The sequence below is a fragment of the Eublepharis macularius genome, chromosome 1 (genome assembly GCF_028583425.1).
Source record: "Eublepharis macularius isolate TG4126 chromosome 1, MPM_Emac_v1.0, whole genome shotgun sequence".
NCBI classification, from domain to species: domain Eukaryota; kingdom Metazoa; phylum Chordata; class Lepidosauria; order Squamata; family Eublepharidae; genus Eublepharis; species Eublepharis macularius.
Genome location: NC_072790.1, coordinates 105,211,992 through 105,233,772, shown reverse-complemented (window position 1 = coordinate 105,233,772; position 21,781 = coordinate 105,211,992). Strand labels below are relative to the sequence as shown.

The window sequence follows — 21,781 nt, the reverse complement described above, 5'->3', positions numbered from 1 at the left end:
AAAACACAATTTGATTTAACTGAATGTAAACAAACCCTAAACTAATGTGTTCCAGTGGGATAACAAGGAGCCAAGCTATAAGTGACTTTTTTCACATGGAGAACACTTGATCGTTTTCGCAGTTTTTCCTGGGAACTGAAGTCCAAGTGTCCTTCCCCTCTCTGTTAGAATTGCTGCCTGAAGAGCCAGAGAAAGCCAGCTGCTGAAGCAGCTTTTGCAAATCGTTCCTCCAGTCACAAGCCTGCTCTCAATGATCTTTGGGGGCAGGCAGCTGCCACTTTCTCCCTGGATGTCCTGCTCCCGGGGAGCTGCTGTTGAGAAAGCCGCCGTGTCGGTGAAGCTTCAGCCGCAGCGACAGCGGAAGAATCTGCTGCTGCTCTAACATGCCCTCATTTCAGTTTTTCTCCAGGAGCTCAGGAGCAAGGGAAGGGCATGTTAGAGCAGCAGCAGATTCTTCCGCTGTTGCTGCGGCTGGAGCTTCACCGACACGGCAGCTTTCTCCAGAGCAGCTCCCCGGGAGCAGGACACCCAGGGAGAAAGTGGCAGCTGGCCGCCCCCAAAGATCGTTGAGAACCCTCTTGTCCAGCAGGCTTGTGACTGGAGGAACGATTTGCAAAAGCTGCTGCTGCAGTCGGCTTTCTCTGGCTCTTCAGGCAGCGATTCTAACAGAGAGGGGAAGGACACTCTAACTTCAGTTCCCAGGAAAACTTGCGAAAATTATCAAGTGTTCTCCATGTGAAAAAAGTCACTTGTAGCTTGGCTCAATATTTCGTTTATGTCAACAAAAAGAAGAACCCCATGACATCTTGTTGCAGAACAGCCCCACTGACTTGTGGGCACTGCTACATTTGGCCTCCAAGGTTTCTAGGCACCAGCAGCCATCTGGGTCTGTTGCCTGGCCTCACACTCTCTTGGTTTTCCTGATCCTTGGAGGGATTTTCTTTCTCTCTTTCAATGTATTATTTCTACCACCTGGCCTTTGTAGGAATTGCCCATTGAGAAGACCAGGCTTCCAGCTCCCGTTCCTTGCATTGCTGCTCTAAGACCCCATCTTATGCCTACATCTTTTGCTACCCAGCAACTAGTTACCACAGGGGACAGCTTACTGTGCTTGCTCAGTGCTGGAGGGATTAGCAGTTTACCAATGACTTCCTCTTCTTCTCCTGACACCTGTTTTAAATAGCACATTCTAATGGCAAAGGTCTGTCAGCTACCCATATGAAATATTATAAAACATTTATTTAAACCAAAATGTCCTCACATACACTGTTACCACAGCAACAGATCGAGCAAGGTATCCCAAAGAAAGGTGTAAACACACAGTTCCTCTAGACTTCATTCTCTACATGCCCTAGCAGCAATTATTCTGAGACAGGCTCTTTAACTTCGAAGTTACAGTGTTCTAGAAAATTCCTATTACCTTGGAGTCCTTGTTCTGGCTGGCGGCCCTCCATGTAGTAATAGCAGCCTTCAGCTGGAGCCCAGGTGCAAGAACTTTTTCACCCTAGATGGTATCCTCAAAGATCTTCCCTTCTGTACTAAGGAGTTTTATTATCTGTTTGTCTACCTCCCGTGGGTCAAAGAAGCCTTTCCTGATATCTCCAAGAAGAGACCTGCTAGCACTTTAAGCCTCTCCAATCTCTGTTCCCTGCTAGATGTTAGCTTCTAGCTGTAGGTATGAGCAGACCATTTCATTGCCTCCAGCCAGGAAGGCCATCATCATTTCTAGAGTGCAGGGACGGGTGAGAATAATCAACCTGACTTTCCTCCCCTCCAGCCTGTTCTGTGCTAAGAGAAAAAAAAACTTTTTAAAGCTAAAGGTGAAGATTTTGTACAGTCCACACCTTCTAAGTAAAACACATTATTCCATGCCGTTAAAGGCATGTCTTGCAGCATAAGCTTTTTTTGTATTAATAGATTTTTTATTGGATGGGTCAATATATATTCAATTTCAAATACAAATACGTTCCATTTCAATTCCCCTGTGTATATTTCCCTACCCCCTCCCCTACCCCCTTTTCAATAATGACTTCCAACAGCACTCCAACCCCCCGTTATTAATAATACCTTATTTCTATACTAAAGTTGTTCTTTTCTTAATATTAGTAAAGATCTTAATTATATCTTATCTTACTTAATTTCTTTAAAACCCCTCAAAAGACCATAATTGTCGCTTAACATCCCATTTCTTTACCAGGTATTTTTTCAGCTTTTTCCAATCTTCCAAAAATGCTTCTGGATCTTGCTTCTTCAAATTTCTTGTTAATTTGTCCAGTTCAGCCATGTACAACAATTTCCTTGTCCATTCTTCAATTTCAGGTATTTCTTCTCTTTTACAGTACTGAGCATATATTATTCTAGCTGCTCATATCATATAATATAACAATATCTTATCATTTCTATTAACATCTTCTAAATGCAATGATGATAACAACATTTCTGGATTTTTTGCAACATTATAACGAAGTATCAAAGACATCTCAGTACATATTTTGGTCCAAAAGTCTCTTGCCTTACGACAAGTCCACCACATATGAAATTGAGAACCTTCATGCTCCTTACATTTCCAGCACTTATTAGATAGCTGTTTGTTGGCGATGGCTAATTTTTTTCGGTGTTAAGTACCATCTATATAACATTTTATAGCCATTCTCTCTAATACTGGTACATGTTGATATTTTTAAAGTATTGTTCCATAATTGTTCCCACACTTCCAACGTTATTTCATTATTACAATTTATAGCCCACTTTACCATTTGCACCTTGACTGTTTCATCTTCTGTAAACCACTTCAATAACAATTTGTACATTTTAGAAATTATTTTACTATTATCTCCCAACAGTAATTCTTCTAGCTCTGAATTCTTGATTCTAAGGCCTGTTTTTCTTTGGTCTGAATCAAATAAGTCTTTAATTTGTCTATATTGCAACCAACCATATTTGAATGGCAACTCCTCATTTGGTTTAAGGTTCAACTCATTATCTGTTACTTCTGTTAAGTCTTTGAGAGTTAGCCATTCTTTTCCTTTATATTCTGAGTTTGGGTTGATCACCTCAGCTGGTATAATCCAAAGTGGTTTCTTCTGGTCTATAAATTTTTTGTACTTTAGCCAAGTCAACAATAAATTTCTTCTCAAATAGTGGTGCTGAAACATTGCGTCCATCTTATACTTATTGTACCACATATATGCATGCCATCCAAATAGTTTATTATAACCTTCCAAAGTTAGTAGTTTATGATTGGTTAAAAACACCCATTCTTTTAGCCAGACTAAACATATCGCTTCATGGTAAAGTCGAAGATCAGGTAACTGTGTTCCACCTCTTTCCTTAGCATCACAAAGAACTTTCATCTTTACTCTTGGTTTCTTTCATGCCCACACAAATTCTGATATCTTCTTCTGCCATTTTTCAATTTTTTTTTATCTTTTACAATTGGTATTGTTTGCATTAGGAACATCATTCTAGGCAACACGTTCATTTTAACTGTGGCAATCCGACCTAACCACGACAAGTTTAGTTTATTCCATTTTATCATATCTCTTTCAATTTGTGTCCAGAGTTTTTCATAGTTATTCTTAAATAAATCAATATTTTTAGCTGTCAGCTCAATTCCCAAATATTTAGTCTTGTGTACCACTTCACAGTTAATTATTTCACTTACTTCCTGTTGTTTCTTCTTGGTCATGTTCTTAGTTATTATTTTTGATTTCTTTTTATTTATATAGAAGCCTGCCAAATCTCCAAATTCCTTAATTTTTTCCAGTGATCTTGGCAGAGTTTGGAGTGGATCTTCTACTATAAGCATCACATCGTCTGCAAACGCTCTTAGTTTATAAGAAGATCCCTTTATTTTTATTCCTCTTATGTCATCATCTTCTCTGATCTGCCTTAGTAATATTTCTAAGACCATCACAAATAACAACGGTGATAGTGGACATCCTTGTCTTGTACCTTTTCTTATTTCAAACTTCTCTGTCAGGTCATCATTGACACAGATTGTCGCTCTTTGTTCCTTGTATATTGTTTTTACTGCTTCTGTAAATTCCTTGCCTAGGTCCATCTTTTCCATTAATGCGAACATAAAGTCCCAGTTCAAATTGTCAAAGGCCTTCTCTGCATCTGCAAAGAAAAAGCCAACTTCTTTGTCTGGTCGCTTATCAAAATATTCCATGGCATTTATAACCACTCTCAAGTTGTCCTTTAGTTGTCTGTTTGGTAGGAATCCAGCCTGGTCTTCTCCTATAAAGTCCTGTCTGCTAATATTCTTGCCATTACTTTATAGTCATTGTTTATAAGCGAAATTGGTCTGTAATTTTTCACATCTGTCAAGTCTTGTAATTCTTTCGGGATCAAAGCAATACTCACTTCATTCCATGTATCTGGAAGTCCTTTTCCTTGAAGTGTGTCATTCATTGTATTTTTTAATATCGGTATAAGGTCTTCCTTCATTACATTGTAGAATTTAGCAGTGATCCCATCCGGTCCTGGTGCTTTTCCAATCTTTGCTGCTTCTATTGCTTGTACGATTTCTTCCTCTGTTACTGGAGCATTCAGTCTCTGCTTCATTTCTTCTGTTATCTTTGGTAGATCTGTTTTTTGCAAATATCGGTCTATTTCTTCCAGATTTACTGCCTTCCTCTGGAATAATTTCGCACCTGACGGAATAGCCGCCTGTAATTAGTGCTTCCAAGCGACCCACTTAGCCCAACAACAAAAACACTGGAGCCAAGACGTTGTGATAAAGTGCAGATGGTGTATTTACAAGTCCATATATTACAGGTGCAAAAAGTGCTCAGCATACATACAAACAGAATGAGAGAGCAAAAACCAGAGTCCAGTCCTTAGGTCAATATCCAGAGGTATCCAAGTTCGTATAGAGCGACAAAGGTTTGCACCAGGCACCAAGCTGAGCAGATCAGCGAAGTACAGACCTTTGGCTGGACCTTTAATTGTCCACTAGCCTATAGGGTGAAGTGGAGTCAGCCAATCAGCACAAGGCTGATGCAATCTTGCTGCAACACCAGCTTAATTGATCAGGTGTGAACCTGTCAGAAAAACTGCTGACTCACCCTATGTTAAAGAGCACAACAGCCTTTACACATGTGCAAGTGAGTTTATATTCTGACAATTTATAGAAGGCACGCTTAATTATTTGATGATCTTTCAATTCCTTTCCTTCCTCTTTTTCTTCTCTTTTTTCTTCTTCAGTTGCCAGGCTAGGTACTTCCCTGGTTTATTTGCTCCTTCAAATGACTTCTGTTTTAATACCTTTAAATTCCATTCTAATTCCTTGTTGCTAATGGCTCTTATTTGCTCCTGCAGTATTTTAATTTCTTGTCTTGTTGATTTTTTCCCAGGTTTTTTCTTTAGTTCCTGTGCTTTTTTATGCAATTTCTCCTGTATTTCATGCTATTTCTCTTGTTTTCTTTTCTTGTCCTTGTTTAATAAAATTAAATTTCCTCTTATAACTGCATTGTATGTGTCCCATACCATTTGGATTGAAACTTCATTATTATTATTTATTCGAAAAAAATGTTTTGTCTCCTCTCTCAAATAGTTCAAATTGTCCTGATTTTGTAATAGATCTTCATTTATTCTCCATCTTACTTTTCTCCGACCCATTATTGCTTTCCATAGTATTGGGTTACGGTCTGAACTCACCCTTGGCAAAATTTCCACTTTTTTTGTACTTAAAGCTAGTTCTTTTGATGTCCAAATCATGTCTATTCTTGAAAATGATGAATGCCTCGCGGAGTAGTATGTGAAGATTTTGCCTTTGGGATCTTCTTTTCTCCTTACATTCTCAAGTTGTTCTTGCTGGACTAATTCAAAAAATATTTTTGGTAACTTTCCAGATTTTTTGTTATCTCCCTTTATTTTCCTGTTTATTTGTAAATCCACAACACCATTGAAGTCTCCAGCCATTATCGTCTGATCATATGAATCCTGATCCAATTTGTCCATTATTTCTCTATAAAACTGGTCTTTTGCACCGTTGGGTGCATAAGAGATCTATTATCAGGGGGTTTTTTTTGGCATTTACACTAATTTCCACCGCCACATATCTTCCATTCTGATCTTGAAAAATTAATTTAGAGTCTATAGTCTCTTTAATATAAATCACTACTCCTTTTTTCTTTTGATTGGACGATGTTATATATTCTTTTCCTAGTTGTTTATTTTTTAGATATTTAGTATCTTGATCCTTAACATGTGTCTCTTGTAGACAAATTATATTGCAGGTTTTTCTAGCCAATTAAAAATTGTTTTTCTCTTTTGGGGTGAGTTTAGTCCATTTACATTCCACGATAATAATTTGTATTCCATTATGTTAAATTCTTAATGGTCTGGGAAAGTCCTCCGCATTTTCCTCAAAAAACTTTTCCATCTGCTCTCTTGTTTTGATGATGACTATTAAAGCTTTATAATAAAAGCTTAGTCCTTCTGGTATTTCCCATCTGTATCTGATGTCCTTTTCTCTTAATTTCTGTGTCAACTCTCTATATTTTTTCCTTTCTAGGAGAATCCTTTTTGGCATTTCTTTCATAATCTGGATTCTGTTTCCCCCCACTATTAAGGGATCTTCAAAATGCCTTTTGATAATTTCCTCTTTCATTCTTTTTGTCACTAATTGGACAATAATATCTCTTGGTATCTTCTTTCGTTGTGCATAAGCTAAGTTGATTCTGTATGCCAGATCCATATTTGCTGATATTTCCTCTGTCTCTTTATTTAGAAGTTCTGCCAGAATTTCTGTCATTTGTTGTTGTGCAGTTTGCGTATCCGATTCCTGCACGCCGCGAAATCTTAGTTGCCTCTCCGTCACCTTACATTCCATCAACGCCATTCTCTCTTGCATCCCTTGATTTTCCTGCTTTATATTCGTTGCTAAATCCTTAGTCTTTTGCTCTACCTCTTCAATTTTTTTGTTGTTTGCTTGCAATTCCTTTTATTCCATCTATATTTTTTGCAAGTCCCGCTACTTCCACCTTAATAGCATCTTTCATATCTTTTAAATCTTTTGAAAGCATTTCCTGCATTTTTTGCAGCAATTCTTTGTGATTCTCTGCAACTCTTTTTTCTAATCCTTCAGTTGCTGAATCTACTGAAGCTTGCCATTCTCCCTCTGAGGCAGGAGGACATCTTGGGTGTTTCCTTTTGCCCAATCAGGGAGGCAGGAAGTTGAATTTTCTTTTTTCTTCCTCTTCCTGTTGGTGCCTGGAACACCCTGCTTTCCAGTTCTTTCCTGCCTCCAGGGAGAGCAGTCGCTTAGACAGATCCTCTGTCTATCTTCTCTTATCTGATCTATATTCCTTCTCTGACTCTATTCCTCTCCTCCCTTATATCTCTCAGCCTCTCTCCTTATTTTCTTATCTTCTGTCTATCAAGTCCTTTACTCCCTCTGATCTTCACTTGAAGTCATCCACAATGGACCCTGGAGACTCAGAGGAGAGCTTTATGGATGCCGAAGGCGAAGCTTCAGCAGCAGCGATCCCGGCCGACGAGACAACTGGTCTACCCGGTACCGTCCTGCCCCTCGGGCTGGAACGGTTTCCCGGCACCTTTCCGGCCGGCGAGCCGTGTAAATCGTCCAAGAAGCATCGGAGACCAGCGCTGGAGCCGGGAACCGCTTCGCGCCATTCTGCAGAGTCCGAAAATGGCGCCAAAAGAGATGCCGCGGAAAGAGCGGGAAAAGCCGGCGAAGCTCGCGTCTTTTCCCGCGCGGCTCCTAAAGACGTGCTTGCCAACCTCCCGCCGGGAGAAATGGCTAAAAAATTTTCCGGACAGAATTCCACTGCTCCAGAGGCCGAGGTTACCGAAGAAGAACAAGGTATTGTGCCCAGCGAGGTGGAGCAGTTCCTGCAAGGAAGCATTCGCTCCTTCTTAAGGCAGGCTGTTAGGGAGGAGGTTGGGAAGATCTGTCACCCTCCCCCCAGGGCCCTTAGTGATCATTCCTCTTCCCCCCCCCCACCCCCCAGCAAGCAGCGTCGGACTGCATCCGCCTGGCCCACCAAGGCGGCTCAGAAATCGACCCGAGTTCACCCTGGGGAGTCTGATCTCTGTTGGGGGGGGGAGTCATCCTCAGACAGCGAGGACGGGGCTGAAGGGGAATTCCTCTCTGAGGAAGAGGATGAGGAAACCCTCATTCCAGAACAGTCCAACAGACTCTTTAAATTAGAGGATTATCAATATCTGCTTTCCAAGACCTTGGCAGCATTAGATCTACAAGAATCCTCAAAGGGAGGGGAGGAAGATCCCAACTCTGACAAGGGATCATCCAGGCCAAAGGGAAACAGGGAGTTCTTCCCTAGAGATAGCACCCCCGAAAGGGTCTTTCCCTTCCCTGAATATTTTGAAAGGCAGCTAAGGGCAGAATGGAGGACCCCAGCAGCCTCTAAACAATACCATAGCTCTGTCAAAAAACTCTACGCTTTACCTTCTTTTACCAATGAGTTTTTGCAGATCCCCAAGGTCGACGCACCCGTGGTTGCTCTTCAGTCCTCTGGCCTACTAACAGAAGACGGGCAAGGAGCCGTCAGAGACAACCTGGATAAGAAAGCAGAGACTGCCCTTAGGAGGGCACATGAAGCCTCGGCAATGGCAATTAGGGCTGCCTCATCTGCATCCATCGTTTCCCGGGCAGCAGTGGTATGGATCAGGAAGCTCACACAACTGCTTCCGGGCAATCGCAAACGCTTAATGGAGGGTGCCAACAGAATTATGAAAGCTAGCGCCTTCACAGCGGATGCCACGTTGGATGCCCTGTCCTTTTCTTCCAGAGCCATAGCCTCCATGACAGCTGCCAGGAGACTTCTGTGGTTGAGGGCTTGGCCAGCGGACCTGCACTCAAAGTTTATACTCATGGCTTACCCATTCCAGGGGGACAAGCTCTTTGGCGAGCCCCTAGACAAGGTATTGGTGGAGACGCGCGACAAGAAGAAGGCCCTCCCTAAGACGATCAAGAGGTCGGATCAGCGCGTTTACAGCTCCCAGTCCTTTCGTTCTCACCAAGTGCTTCCCAGATTTCGACGGGACAATAAGAGATCCTCCTGGAACTCACCTAAGCCAAACCACAGAAAGACCTCCTTTGGAACCAGATCCTACAAGACGGCTCAACAAAGGGGGGACCGACAGGTTTTCGATTCCAAGGCCCCTAAATCCTGACTCGCAACGTCTTCCGGTGGGAGGGAGACTACATCATTTCCTAAGGACTTGGGAGGAGAACCTCGCGGACGCGTGGGCCATCAAAGTTGTTTCTCAAGGTTACGTAATAGAATTCAAGTCCATCCCACCAGATCGTTTCCTCAGATCTCCACTCCGAAAAGACCCAAAGAAAAAGCAGATCACATTCAAGGCCATTCAGCATCTCTTAGAAATCCAAGCGATAGAGCCAGTCAGTCATCTCGAGTCAGGATCTGGAGTCTACTCCATCTTCTTTACAGTCCCCAAAAAGAACGGAGACTGGAGGGCAATCCTGGACCTAAAATTCGTCAACCAGTTCATTCATCTGAAGCACTTCCGGATGGAGACACTGCGGTCCATATCGGAGGCTCTTCGCGAAGGGGAATTCATGACATCTATAGATCTCACCGAGGCGTATCTACACATTCCTATTCACCCCTCACACAGGCGTTTCTTGAGATTCTGCGTCGCCGGTCGCCACTTCCAATTCAGAGCCCTACCCTTCGGCCTCGCCACAGCTCCCAGGGTATTTTCCAAGATTTTGATCAATCCCATCGGGCGTCTTCGAGAGGCCGGCATCCACGTCCATCCGTATCTGGACGATATTCTATTGAGAGCAACCTCCAGGAGCCAAGCAACTCAGGACACCTGGACAACAATTCAGTGCCTACAATCATACGGTTTTCTGGTCAACCTGGACAAATGTTCCTTGAGCCCGTCTCAGTCGATACATCACCTGGGCATGATCCTAGACACCAGGAGGGGACTTATCCGGTTACCTCAAGAAAAAATACTAAAGACCAAGGACCTGGTCAAGTCCGTGATCCAGGAGCAGTCGACGTCCTTGTTGAGACTTGCGAAATTGATGGGCACGTTGGTGGCAGCATGCGAAGCAATCTATTGGGGTCGTTTCCACTCCCGGGCTCTGCTCAATTTTCTGCGCCCGCATCAACGTCATATTATGGCCAGGACAGACTGTTTGGTCAAGGTTCCATGGACGGTGAAGGAGGCCCTCAGATGGTGGACTGTAATGGCCAATCTCCGTCAAGGCAAGTCGTTCCTCAACCCTCAGAGAATTCAGCTGTTCACGGACGCCAGCCTGTCCGGCTGGGGAGCGACCCTGGACGACCGCCCAGCTCAGGGGACTTGGTGTGCGGAGGAGTCTCGGCTTCCTATCAATCTGCTGGAGGTCAGGGCGATCCGCCTGGCCTTACTCCACTTCTCCGAATTGATCCACGGCAAGCATGTCCTGATCAGGACAGACAACGTGTCCGCCAAGACATACCTGAACAAGCAGGGCGGCTCCAAGTCTTCCAGGCTGCACAAGGAGACGATGAGGATCATCTCGTGGGCAGAGACGCACTTAGCATCTATTCAGGCGGAACACATAAAGGGGACGGACAATTTGCAAGCAGACTGGCTAAGCCGTCAGACCATTCAACCAGGGGAGTGGTCACTCAATCAGGAAACGTTTCTCCTGATCACAGACAGATTCGGCCTTCCGGTAATGGACTTATTCGCGACCCACCTGAACCGGCAGACCCCTCGATTTTTGTCTCGGTTCTTTCACCCTCTAGCAGAAGGGATAGATGCCTTAACCTCACCGTGGCCAGAGGGTCTGCTGTACGCATTTCCTCCCCTCCCAGTTCTTCCAAAGTTACTGAGGAGAATTGCGGACTCGACAGCGGAAGTAATAGTGATCGCCCCATGGTGGCCCAGGAGACCTTGGTTTTCCTCCCTACAATCGCTAGCTGTTCTTCCTCACTTCCATCTCCCCATCACCCCGGGCATGCTACATCAGGGTCCGATCCTGCACCCAGACCCGGACTGGATGTGTCTGACCGCCTGGAAATTGAGAGGCACTACCTTTCCAGGTTAGGATATTCGACACAAGTAGTCAAGACAATGCTTTCTTCCAGAAAGAAATCAACGGCAAGAATATACAATACCTCCTGGAAAGCCTTTGTTCGCTGGGCCAGAAGGAAAAAGATTGACCATCTCCGACCACACCTAAATGTGATCCTAGCCTTTCTCCAAGACGGATTGGATGCAGGTTTGAAACCAGCCACGTTACGCAAGCAAGTCGCAGCCTTGTCCTCGATACTGTTCCTCCCTGACGGGCTTGGACTGGCCAAACATCCACATATTCGACGTTTCCTGCGAGGAGCCACCCTTCTGAGCCCTCCAACGGTGCACCGGTTCCCTACGTGGAGGCTCCACGTAGTTCTGTCAGCGTTGACCAAATCTCCCTTTGAGCCTTTGAGAGAGGTACCCTTGAAGTGGCTGAAATTAAAGACTCTTTTCCTAGTAGCCATTACGTCAGCGAGACGAATTTCGGAACTTGGGGCCCTCTCCATCAAGCCGGGGCTGTGCGAGTTCCATATGGACAAGGTAGTCCTACGCACGGATCCCACTTTCTTACCGAAGGCTGTCTCTTCGTTTCATAGGTCGCAGGAGCTTAACTTACCATCCTTCTGTCCCAAACCGACACATCCAAAGGAGAAGGAGTGGCACACCTTGGATGTCCGCAGGGCTCTCAAGGTCTACCTGGTCAGAACCGAACCCCTTAGGAGGTCGGACTTCTTATTTGTCAACACATGCCCGCCAAATGTAGGAAAGAAGATGTCAAACGCTACGATCAGCAGGAACATCCGCTCATGTATCGCAGAGGCTTACAAAGCTTGCAACAGAGACTTGCCTCAGGGCATCACGGCTCACTCCATTAGGAGCGCAGCAACAAATGCGGCCTTACACAACAATGCTTCAGTGGAAGAAATTTGCAGGGCTGCAACGTGGTCGAACATATCTACATTCGTTAGACATTACAAGTTAAACCTCTACTCTTCCGCCGACGCTGCCTTTGGAAGAAGAGTCTTACAACATGTGATGCAAGACGAGAACCTTGACCCACCCTCTCGAGAGTAACTGCTTTGGGAGCACCCAAGATGTCCTCCTGCCTCAGAGGGAGAACGGACCTTTGGACACTTACCGTGAAGGGTCCTTCTCCTCTGAGGACAGGAGGACATCTTGCCCTCCCTAGGTTTCTCGCTCTTGCTAACCTGTTCACCTTTTTCCTCACTGGTGTTACACAGTTCTCACTTTTTCAATGTTCTGTGTTATATTGTCCGTTTACTAAGTTCTCAGTTTTTTCTATTCCCTCTTAGTAGGGTCTTCCAGTATTTAGTGTGTTGAGGCTGTTATCTTTCTTTTACTGCTGTTTGGAGTCACCCGAACTGGAAAGCAGGGTGTTCCAGGCACCAACAGGAAGAGGAAGAAAAAAGAAAATTCAACTTCCTGCCTCCCTGATTGGGCAAAAGGAAACACCCAAGATGTCCTCCTGTCCTCAGAGGAGAAGGACCCTTCACGGTAAGTGTCCAAAGGTCCGTTCTCTGTCTGCTTTTTTTGCTGCCATCATAGGACTCGGCTTCGCGCCTCCCCACGTATCCGTTCTTTTCCTTAAATCCGTTTTGAATTCTTTTAGTTCCTCTCTTATTTCAAAGTATTTAAATAACTTTTATTTAACAATTAAAAATAGTTCCTTTTGATTCCAAAATGTTGGGCGTTTTTTCTCTATGGTTTCTTAGCCGCTTCTCTATAGTTACTGGCTTTGCTTCATACCTCACTTAAAATGGCGTGCTTCCTGTTCCTGTAGTCTTTGTAGCCTTTCCAGTACTTCCCTTGTTTTGCTTCCGGGTCTTGCTTCTTCTAGTCGGTCTTCCTGCTTCCTGCCCTCTGCTGTCTTCTCTAGGCAGCACGTTATCTGCTCCACTGTTTACTTCCCGTTTCGCGATGCTTCCACTAGTCCACACCTCCTTTCTCACGCTGGCTATCTCTCTTCTAACCACAAGTATGTATAAACAATATTTCTTTTAACGTTTTTAGTCCTTAAAACTTTGCCAGCGTCCAAAATTTTACTCAATACTTGATCCTTGATGTTTACTCTATTAAATTCTGTCCTTTTAAATTTTTTATCCTGGTCTTTTCACTGCCGTTCTGATTTACAAAGTCCGATAATGATCTTTACCTTTCGACGATTCTGCAGGTTGTCTGTGCTGTTTCCTTCGCTTATAGTTGGTTAAAGCTGTTACTGGAGCTTGGTTTCTGATGATCTTATGCCAGTTAAATGACTCCTGAGGCACTGCAGAGTTAGTAGCTCGCCCTTTTCCGAGGGGACCTCAAGGTGGTGGGGAGAATCCTTGATTCAGAACCCCCCCACACCGAGATCACACTCTCTCGGGGTGTGCAGCATTCAAGCCCAACTTCTCCCTGAAGTTGTGTTGGTAGCAGGCATTCCAGCGCCTCGCTTTCCAAAAAAACAGTGCCCCGGACAGCCCAGATCACTAGGCTGCTTCAGATCCCCATTAATCCCAAACTGGAAGTCTCAGCATAAGCTTTTTTTGAACACCCAAGCCCCTTTTGTTTAAGCTAATGGTGTAAGGCTGGCCAACTGTCACCAATAGATTACTCTGTAAAGCACAAGTGAAGGAAGAAAAATAGCCAAGAATTATTTTTTTAATTCAAGCGTGAAGTCTTTTGAGGGATGCTGATTAATAGATTTCCAATAGGATGCCCACTTCTGTGACTCAATAAATCCGGATCATAATCCTGTGCATGTAATTAGCATAGCAAGCCTGAATATAAAATCACTTACAGTCTGCTCCATTATTTGAGCTCCAAATTATTTCAACACCACTGAAAAATGTCTTGAAGACTGAAAAACTTGTTGCTTCTTCTCCAGGTCAAGTTTCTCTGTCCCCCCCCACCTCCTACTTTGCAGGAAAAGCCTCTTAACTTGGTCCACCCAACCAAGCACAACCACCTGCCTGCCTTCACCTCCCCCTGCCCCCGCAGCAGAAGAGAACGGAAGTTCCCATCAAATGCAAAAGTTGTCTTCCTTCTGAATGATGATGGTGGTGATGGTGGTGGTGCTACTGCTGCTGCTGCTGCTGCTCGCAGCCATTGAGTTCTATTTACAGCAGAGCTCCTAACCAAGAAGTATATTAACTCTGTGCTAGAAATTTTTCTGGGCATTCCTTTTAAGGGCTAACCTCCCCTTTCCCTCCTTCCTTTAAGTTCTGTAAAAGAGTCTACAGGCTAAGGGCCACCAGAGCGCTAAGCAAATTTCAGATTCCAGTGACAACTTGGTACCCAGAATTGTCAAGGCCTGGGAATGATGCATAATCTTGGTTCACTAGTTGCTTCTATGAAGTGCACAAAATGTTGCTTTTGGAAGAGTCCTTCCAAAAGCAACATCATCTCAGTGGAAAGTATAACCACTTAGTGCCTACAGAGCTGTCAAATCTACTGAAGTGAATAGGGAAGCCCTAGCAGGAATGTGAGTTTCATGTGCACACCAGAAGTCTTGTACACATACTGTGTAAGATATTACTGACTGTGGGAAATTATCTTCCATAGTTAATATACATCCCAACATTCCAGTTTCTTCGCACTTGAATGAATGAAAGTAGATAGTTTTAGGTGAGTAGAATGGAAGTGGAAACATTGGTAACGGGACTCAAATTTCACATTTTCTGCCTTTTTATTCTGATTTTCATGAATTACAGGCAGAACCAGCAAATTAATCTTCTATACCAAAAGATTCGGGAGAATGAATTCCGAGCTCAGCAAGCAAGACTGGGTCACATTGTGAACTGTGAAGATTCCTCTTTCATGAGTAGTTTCCAGGTAAGATGAATCTCTGTGTTTTATTTGTTCTGTCTGATCATGTAAAATCCTGAATATGCCTGATGTCTTGGAGGACAGTTTGCATATCATTACAGGCTAAAAATAATTTCATTCCAATGTACATTAGGTTTGGAAACATGCAATAAATTGTGTATGAATTGTTTTATACTGTTGTTAATCGAACGATGCCAGCACCTATCTGTAAAACTTGTAACACTGTATTCTGGTAACTAATGGCTCTCATTTCAGTATATGAGTAAACTCATACATTAATTTCAAAACTCATAACGTGTTTCAATTAAGGCCTCTCATTCTGTGAATATGTATTTATGTACGTATGTTCTATTGTTTTGTGAAGGGTCTGTGTGGCTATTCCCTTTCTAACTGCAGGTGACAGGTATCATGATCAAATGTTCCTTCACTCTTTGGTGGCACGCTCGTTTTCTCTGTGTAGGGAGTCTTTGATGTGGGTTTGCATTTATTCACAGAAATGCAGGGAAGTAAGCTAGACCTTAGTTCAATTCTCCTGGAGCTCATGTGCTTCCTAGGAGAGTAAATATATGTGATTTCAATGTATAAAATTAATCTGAACAATTGCTGCAAGGTCAACGTTTATTTATTTACTTACTTCATTTATACCCTGTTTCTCTCCCCAATTGGGGGCCTGAAGTGGCTTATGTTGTTCTCCTTTCCTCCCTTTTATCCTCACAATAACCCTGTGAGGTAGTGTGACTGGTAGAGATGGGCACGAACAGGAAAAAAACCGAACACCATGTTTGTTGTTCATTGCCACCCACGAACAGGGACTCACGAACATTTACGAACATGACCTGTTCACGAACATGTTTGTGGTTGGATGTTCATGGGGGCTAAAATGTCCCCCTTGGGACTTAGAGAGCCCATATTCACAGGGAGTGTTCAGCAGGCTCTCCTCCAGCCATCATCCAAGTTTGGTCAAGATTGCTATATGGATATCGGAGTTATACATTCCCAAAGCCAGCATCCCCGGGAAACTCCCATTCTATACAATAGGAGCAGGCACCAGGAAATGTACCAATAAAAAATAATAGCTTGGCCCCAGAGCCTGGCAGCAGCCCTGGAACCTAAGGGTGGGTAGATCCCTACCAACCACTCCCAGAAAAAATCCAACCTCCAATGCACTCTCCCTCTCTCGCTCTCTCAAATGCCAGCAACAACTCTCTGCTGGAACTGAAAGCCAGAGCTGGGAGCACTGTGCCTTTTCCAGAGGTCCCATAGAGCAATACAGGAGGTCTGTGGTTGACGGTCAGAACTGCCTAACAAGTTTTGGAGTGATGAGATTGGCTACAGAACACCCCCTTCCCCCCTGCTCTTTGCTCCCATGTAAAAATATGGGAGCTCCACACTTGGTAAATTGGGCTTAGATTGAGGTTTCCAGGGCAACAGAAAGAGTTCAGACAGAGTTCAGAGAGTCCCTGCCTACGTTGCCAAGGGAATTGATTGTCTGGCTTGACCATACATTTTCACTTGTTCTTCTGTTTCTAACTGAAGTAATAGCTTGTATATCCATCGTAATAAATGATCTTTATGTTTTATAATCAGCTGTTCAAATTCAGTCATCTCTTTTAAAAGCTCCACTTTCCTTGTTTATATTTTGAAACTGATTGATAGTATGATAACCCTTGAATGTTAATTCTTTCATCTCTAATATCTTGCCAAGATTTGAGTTTCCCTTAGCATTTACCATATAGCCATACATTAGATAACCACTTTTGTTTCTCATATTATTGTGATAGCTTTATTGGGGAGAGTTTGGCGGGCTCCGTATGCTCCGATATTTAAGTTATATCCTCAAGAGTCCATCTCTGATTATAGGACTCCTTTCTTTTTCTTGTTTTGATTGTTTTCTTTCTCCATAAATAATTGTGCAAGCCTTCATCTAAGTCAGCTAATTCAAGTTTTAATAATAATAATAATAATAACAACATTCGATTTATATACTGCCCTTCAGGACAACTTAATACCCACTCAGAGCGGTTTACAAAGTATGTTATTATTATCCCCACAACAAAGCACCCTGTGCGGTGGGTGGGGCTGAGAGAGCTCCAGAGAGCTGTGACTAGCCCAACGTCACCCAGCTGGCTTCAAGTGGAGGAGTGGGGAAGCAAAACCGGCTCTCCAGAGTCCCGCCGCCACGCTCTTAACCACTACACCAAACTGGCTCTCTTTTACTGTTGTTTGCTTCGAATTTTTAATCCAATCAAGAAAGCAAACCAGACCAGCTGCTTGGTAATACAGTTTTATATTTTGGACAGCTAACCCTCCTCACTTCTTCTCACCTTGAAGTACATTAATACTTATTCTTGGTTTCTTGCTATTCTGAATACATTTGTTTGTCTGTCTTTGCCAATCTGTTAATATTCTTTCTTCTATATCTATAGGTAACATTTGAAATAAAAAAAATTGGCTGTGCATTCATTTTAATTGCTGAGATTCTCCCCAGCCACATAATATTTAGGTTTCTTTTCATCTGGATAGATCTGGTTGTATCAGTTTCCATGTCTTCTGATGGTTGTTTTTAAAAAGATTACAATTTTGTCCAGTCACATTTATCCCGATATTTAATATTATCTGTTACTACTGTGCCTTCTGTACTCTTTACAATAGCTTCTTCTCTTTGTTGCATTATCAATCAATCAGTCATTTATTACAGTCGCAAGACCAGCCAAGTTAAGTACAGATAAAAAAGAACAAAGAGAGATAAAAAAGAACACACACACACATCTAACGATAAAACTCACTTCATTAATTCACTTCCCAGCAATTGGCATTTCCTTCGTTAAGTGATTCTGCTTCCTGAGTACTGTCACACAGAATTTTGCAACTGCATAAGATACAGTTCTCTAACTATCCTCTAAAAGATATACCCTAAGGGTTTCAGGACTAAAATCCATATAATACTGTAATGATTTGAATGTGAGGGCGATCTGGCTGTGACATCTGTCACCCCATTGATCGCCAGGGTTGAGTCGGCTGATCTGGCTGGCTAGGCGGGTGTCCCCTTCCTCCCTCACCGTTCCATATGCGTCCCTCCCGAAGCTGCGTGCGGTGGAAGAGGACAACCATCCCAGATAGAAGGAGTGTACCTTGTTGCATTAAAAGTTTTGTTATAATATTTTTCATCTTGTTAATTTTATATCTTGAAAAGGATCCAAATTCTTCATTTGTTCCATTACATACTGTAGTGATTTTTATGGATGTAAAATGGTTAGAACTACATCATCTACATAACTTTTCATTTTAAATTCTGTATCTTCCACGTTTAGTCCCTTGATCCTGGTGTCTTGTATGATCTTTGTTGCTAGTCTCTGTTACTAATATAAATAATAAAGGTGACGAGGAGGCACCGCTGGCACATTTCTTTTTCAGTAGAAATTGCTTCGGTTAATTTCCCATTTATTAAAATCTTTGCTTGTTGATTTTAATATATACCTTGCATCCCGTTCCAGAATTCCAGGTCATAGTACATTCAATTAAAAAGGCCATGTTAAATTGTCAAATGCTTTCTCTGCATTTCTTTTTCTTGTTCACAAATTGAGTTGCATCTATTATGAATGTTATATTATCATTCATGTACCTCTTTAGTACGAAGGCTGTTTGATCAATTTGTATTAGACTTGGTATACGTTTTCTTAATCTTTCTGCCAGTACTGTAGCAAAGATTATAATCTACATTCAATAAATAGGTCTATCTGCCTGTAGTAACATTGCATCACTGCCTTCTTCATATATTAATGTTATGTACGCCTCTTGCTACGTTGAAGGTGTTGACTTTCCTTCTTTTATCTCATTCATAATTTTTTGTAGTGGTATCATTAAAACTTCTTCAAATTGCTTTGTAATTGGTATACCTTTTAAATATTCTCTTAATATTAATAAATTGTTCTGGTATTAATTTCTTTTTCTGCATATGTAATTTGATCTCCTTTATACATGTTATTACTCTTCTTTCTTTCTGCTTCCTGCACATCATAACCTGATAGATGGATTAAATGATGGTGTAGTGGTTAAGAGCACAGGACTCTAATCTGGAGGACCGGATTTGATTCCCCACTCCTCCACGAAGCCAGCTGGGTGACCTTGGGCAAGTCACAGTTCTCTGGAGCTCTCTCAGCCCCACCCACCTCACAGGGTGATTGTTGTGGGGTAATAATAACACTTTGTAAACCGCTCTGAGTGGGCATTAAGTTGTCCTGAAGGACGGTATATAAATTGAAGGTTATTATTTATTACATCATCTTGTAATAAAAGAGTATCATTTAATCCATCTTCTTCATTTTCTATTCCATTGCCAAACTACCTCTATCAGGTTATGATGTATTTTTAGTTGAATTTGCTTTATCTAAGTTCATTGCTAGACTTTTTGATATCCAGCACATATCTATTCTTGAATACATTTGATGTTTATCAGAAAAAAATGTAAAATCTCTGTCTTTGGGGTGTTTGATCTTCCAGGCATCTTCTAATTTCAGCATTTCCAAATATTGGAATATGTTTTTCTGTAACTTTCCACATTTAAAATTCTTGGAATTGTCCTTCTTTGGGTCTAAAACTCTGTTCATATTTCTGAAAACCATTATTTCTTCATCTTCAAATTCTGGCATCGTTTGAAAAAAATCTCAAAGAATTTAACTTTTGCATTATTTGGTGCATTTATTGTTGTTAACATGCACACCGTACCTTTCAGGAATCTCATTTTTAAAATTAGCTTCCCTCTAGATCCCTTAATTCTTCTATTATTTCTAGTTGTGGGTTATTTATATAAACAGCTACTCCACGCTTTTTGTTTATTGCTGAAGCAAGATACACTTTTATCTAGTTGTTTATTGTTTAAAATATGCTCATGTTTCTTCTTTATGTGAGTTTCTTGTAGGGCATAAAATATCTATATTTTGCTTTTTAAGTTGGTTGAACATTTTTGTACATTTCATAGAAGAGTTCAGACAGTTGATATTTACTGATACTATTTTTAATTTATCCATTTTGTACTGATATTAATGCCATGGCCGTTTCTTCTCCTGGACACTTAAATAAACTTTACTTCAGATTTCTTACAGATTTTCCTTCAGTTGCTCTATGTGAGTCCTTCACTTGCAGTTCTTCAGCCAGTAGCTTGACTTGTTCTTCTTTTTGATTACTTTTCTTCCTTTGGGACAGTATACCTCTGTCGTGAAAGGTATTTTCCAGTGGTGTTTTATTTCCTTGTCTTGTAGGATCTTTCTCAGAAAATCAAAATCTTTCCTTTTCTTTAAGATACTTGTTAATAAAGATCTGCACTTCTATTCCTGCTACTTTAAATGAAAATTCTCTTTGCATCTTTAATATTGCATATTGTGTTTTCTTATATGTGAAGTGAGCCAGTATATTTTGGGATAGCTCGTTCTTAAATTCAAATCTTGGATTCACTCTGAAAATCTAGTCAATATCGGGAAAGTCTCCTTGTTTCTTCAAATAATCTTGTAGCAGTTCCTGAAATCTCTCTTCCAAGTTTAACCTTCCCAAATCTTCTGATATGCCTCTAAAACACAGATTAGTAGATCTGCATTGGGTTTTCAAGATTTCAGTTCTTTCTTCTTCTTCTTTCCTTTTGTCTTTTTGATGTATTCCAGATACCATTCTTCTTCTTTTTGCCCTTCCATTTCTAAAAATATTATACAAATTTTTCATACACTGTTTCCATATGCTTTTTTCTATATAGACGTAAGAGTTACAGCTATCACATTTTATGTTATTAAAATAAACAGACTATAATAAACTTCTATTATAATAGGGAGAGGTGTTATCTTCAATCTTTCTAAGTGAAAATATAAGATAAAGAATGGGAAATGTAGGCTAATTTCTTAATCATCATGGCCAACATTATATCACCAACAAAACATTTCTTGTCTATCAAAATTTTAGTTTAATAAGAAAAGGGAGAAGGAAAGTAGTGGATAAAAAGAAACGAGGAAGAGAAAATAGGAGGGGAGAATAGGAGTGGGGAGAAGGGGAGAAGAAAACAAGAGAAAAGAAATTAGAGAGAGACAAAACAAAAAAATTCAAAAGGCTCCTAAGAGTCTATAATAATGTATTATGCTTCACACAACAGCTATGTTTTTATCTTCCAATATATTTATTAGCAGCATATTCAATTACTCCTTTTTGTTAATTATTTTTCTTCAAAGCATCCTCAATATGAGAACACGCCAATGCAGGCTCAGTTTGCAGAGAGATCTGTGTCCCACAGTGAGAGGGAGGAGCTGGAAAGAAAGCTTGCATCAGTACAGAGTAAGGAACTACAACTCAGTGAGTTCCTCAAACAAATGGCAAACAAATCCAATGAAGACAAAAAGAAGATGGAAGAGAAGGTGAGTTTCCGATTGAGCTTTCAAAAAGGACTTTATTGTTGTGATTAGAGGTGTGCACCCAAAAATATTTGAGTTCCCCGCTTCAAGTAAGCCACTTAGGAATTCAGGTGTTTAAATGCTTCGGTATGCTCCATAAAGATTCAGGAATCTTTAAAGAGCACACCAAAGCTCATTTTTCTTGTCATTTGCAAACGGCAAGAAAAGCGTTGATTTCAAATGCCCACTACTTTTCAGCTGATGGGAAGTGCAGCTGAAAAAAAGCTGCAGGAGTTTGAAAGCAGCTTTTTTGGCGCTCAAGAAAAGTGTTGCTGCTTTCAAATCCCAGCAGCTTTTTTCAACTGATGGGGATTCCCCTCCCATCAGCTGAAAAGTGGGAGGCGTTTGAAAGCAACATTTTTCTTGCCACTTGCCAGCCGCAAGAAAAGTGTTGCTTTCAAACTTTCCACCCTGCTTTTTTCACTCGATGGGAAGGGGAGGGGGTTCCCTCCTCCCCCTCCCATCAGGTGAAAAAAGCGGTGGGATGA

The 21,781-nt window shown here is 41.8% G+C and overlaps 1 protein-coding gene across 1 annotated transcript in view; it reads left to right on the top strand.

Moving 5' to 3' along the window:
- The window catches only part of CEP85L (centrosomal protein 85 like), a 209,310-nt gene that overhangs the window by 130,859 nt on the left and 56,670 nt on the right, over positions 1-21,781 (top strand). Inside the window, exons 5-6 of the mRNA XM_054996547.1 lie at positions 14,751-14,871; positions 21,075-21,257. Coding sequence (XP_054852522.1) covers positions 14,751-14,871; positions 21,075-21,257 — 304 coding nt within the window. The remainder of the gene's footprint in view (positions 1-14,750; positions 14,872-21,074; positions 21,258-21,781) is intronic.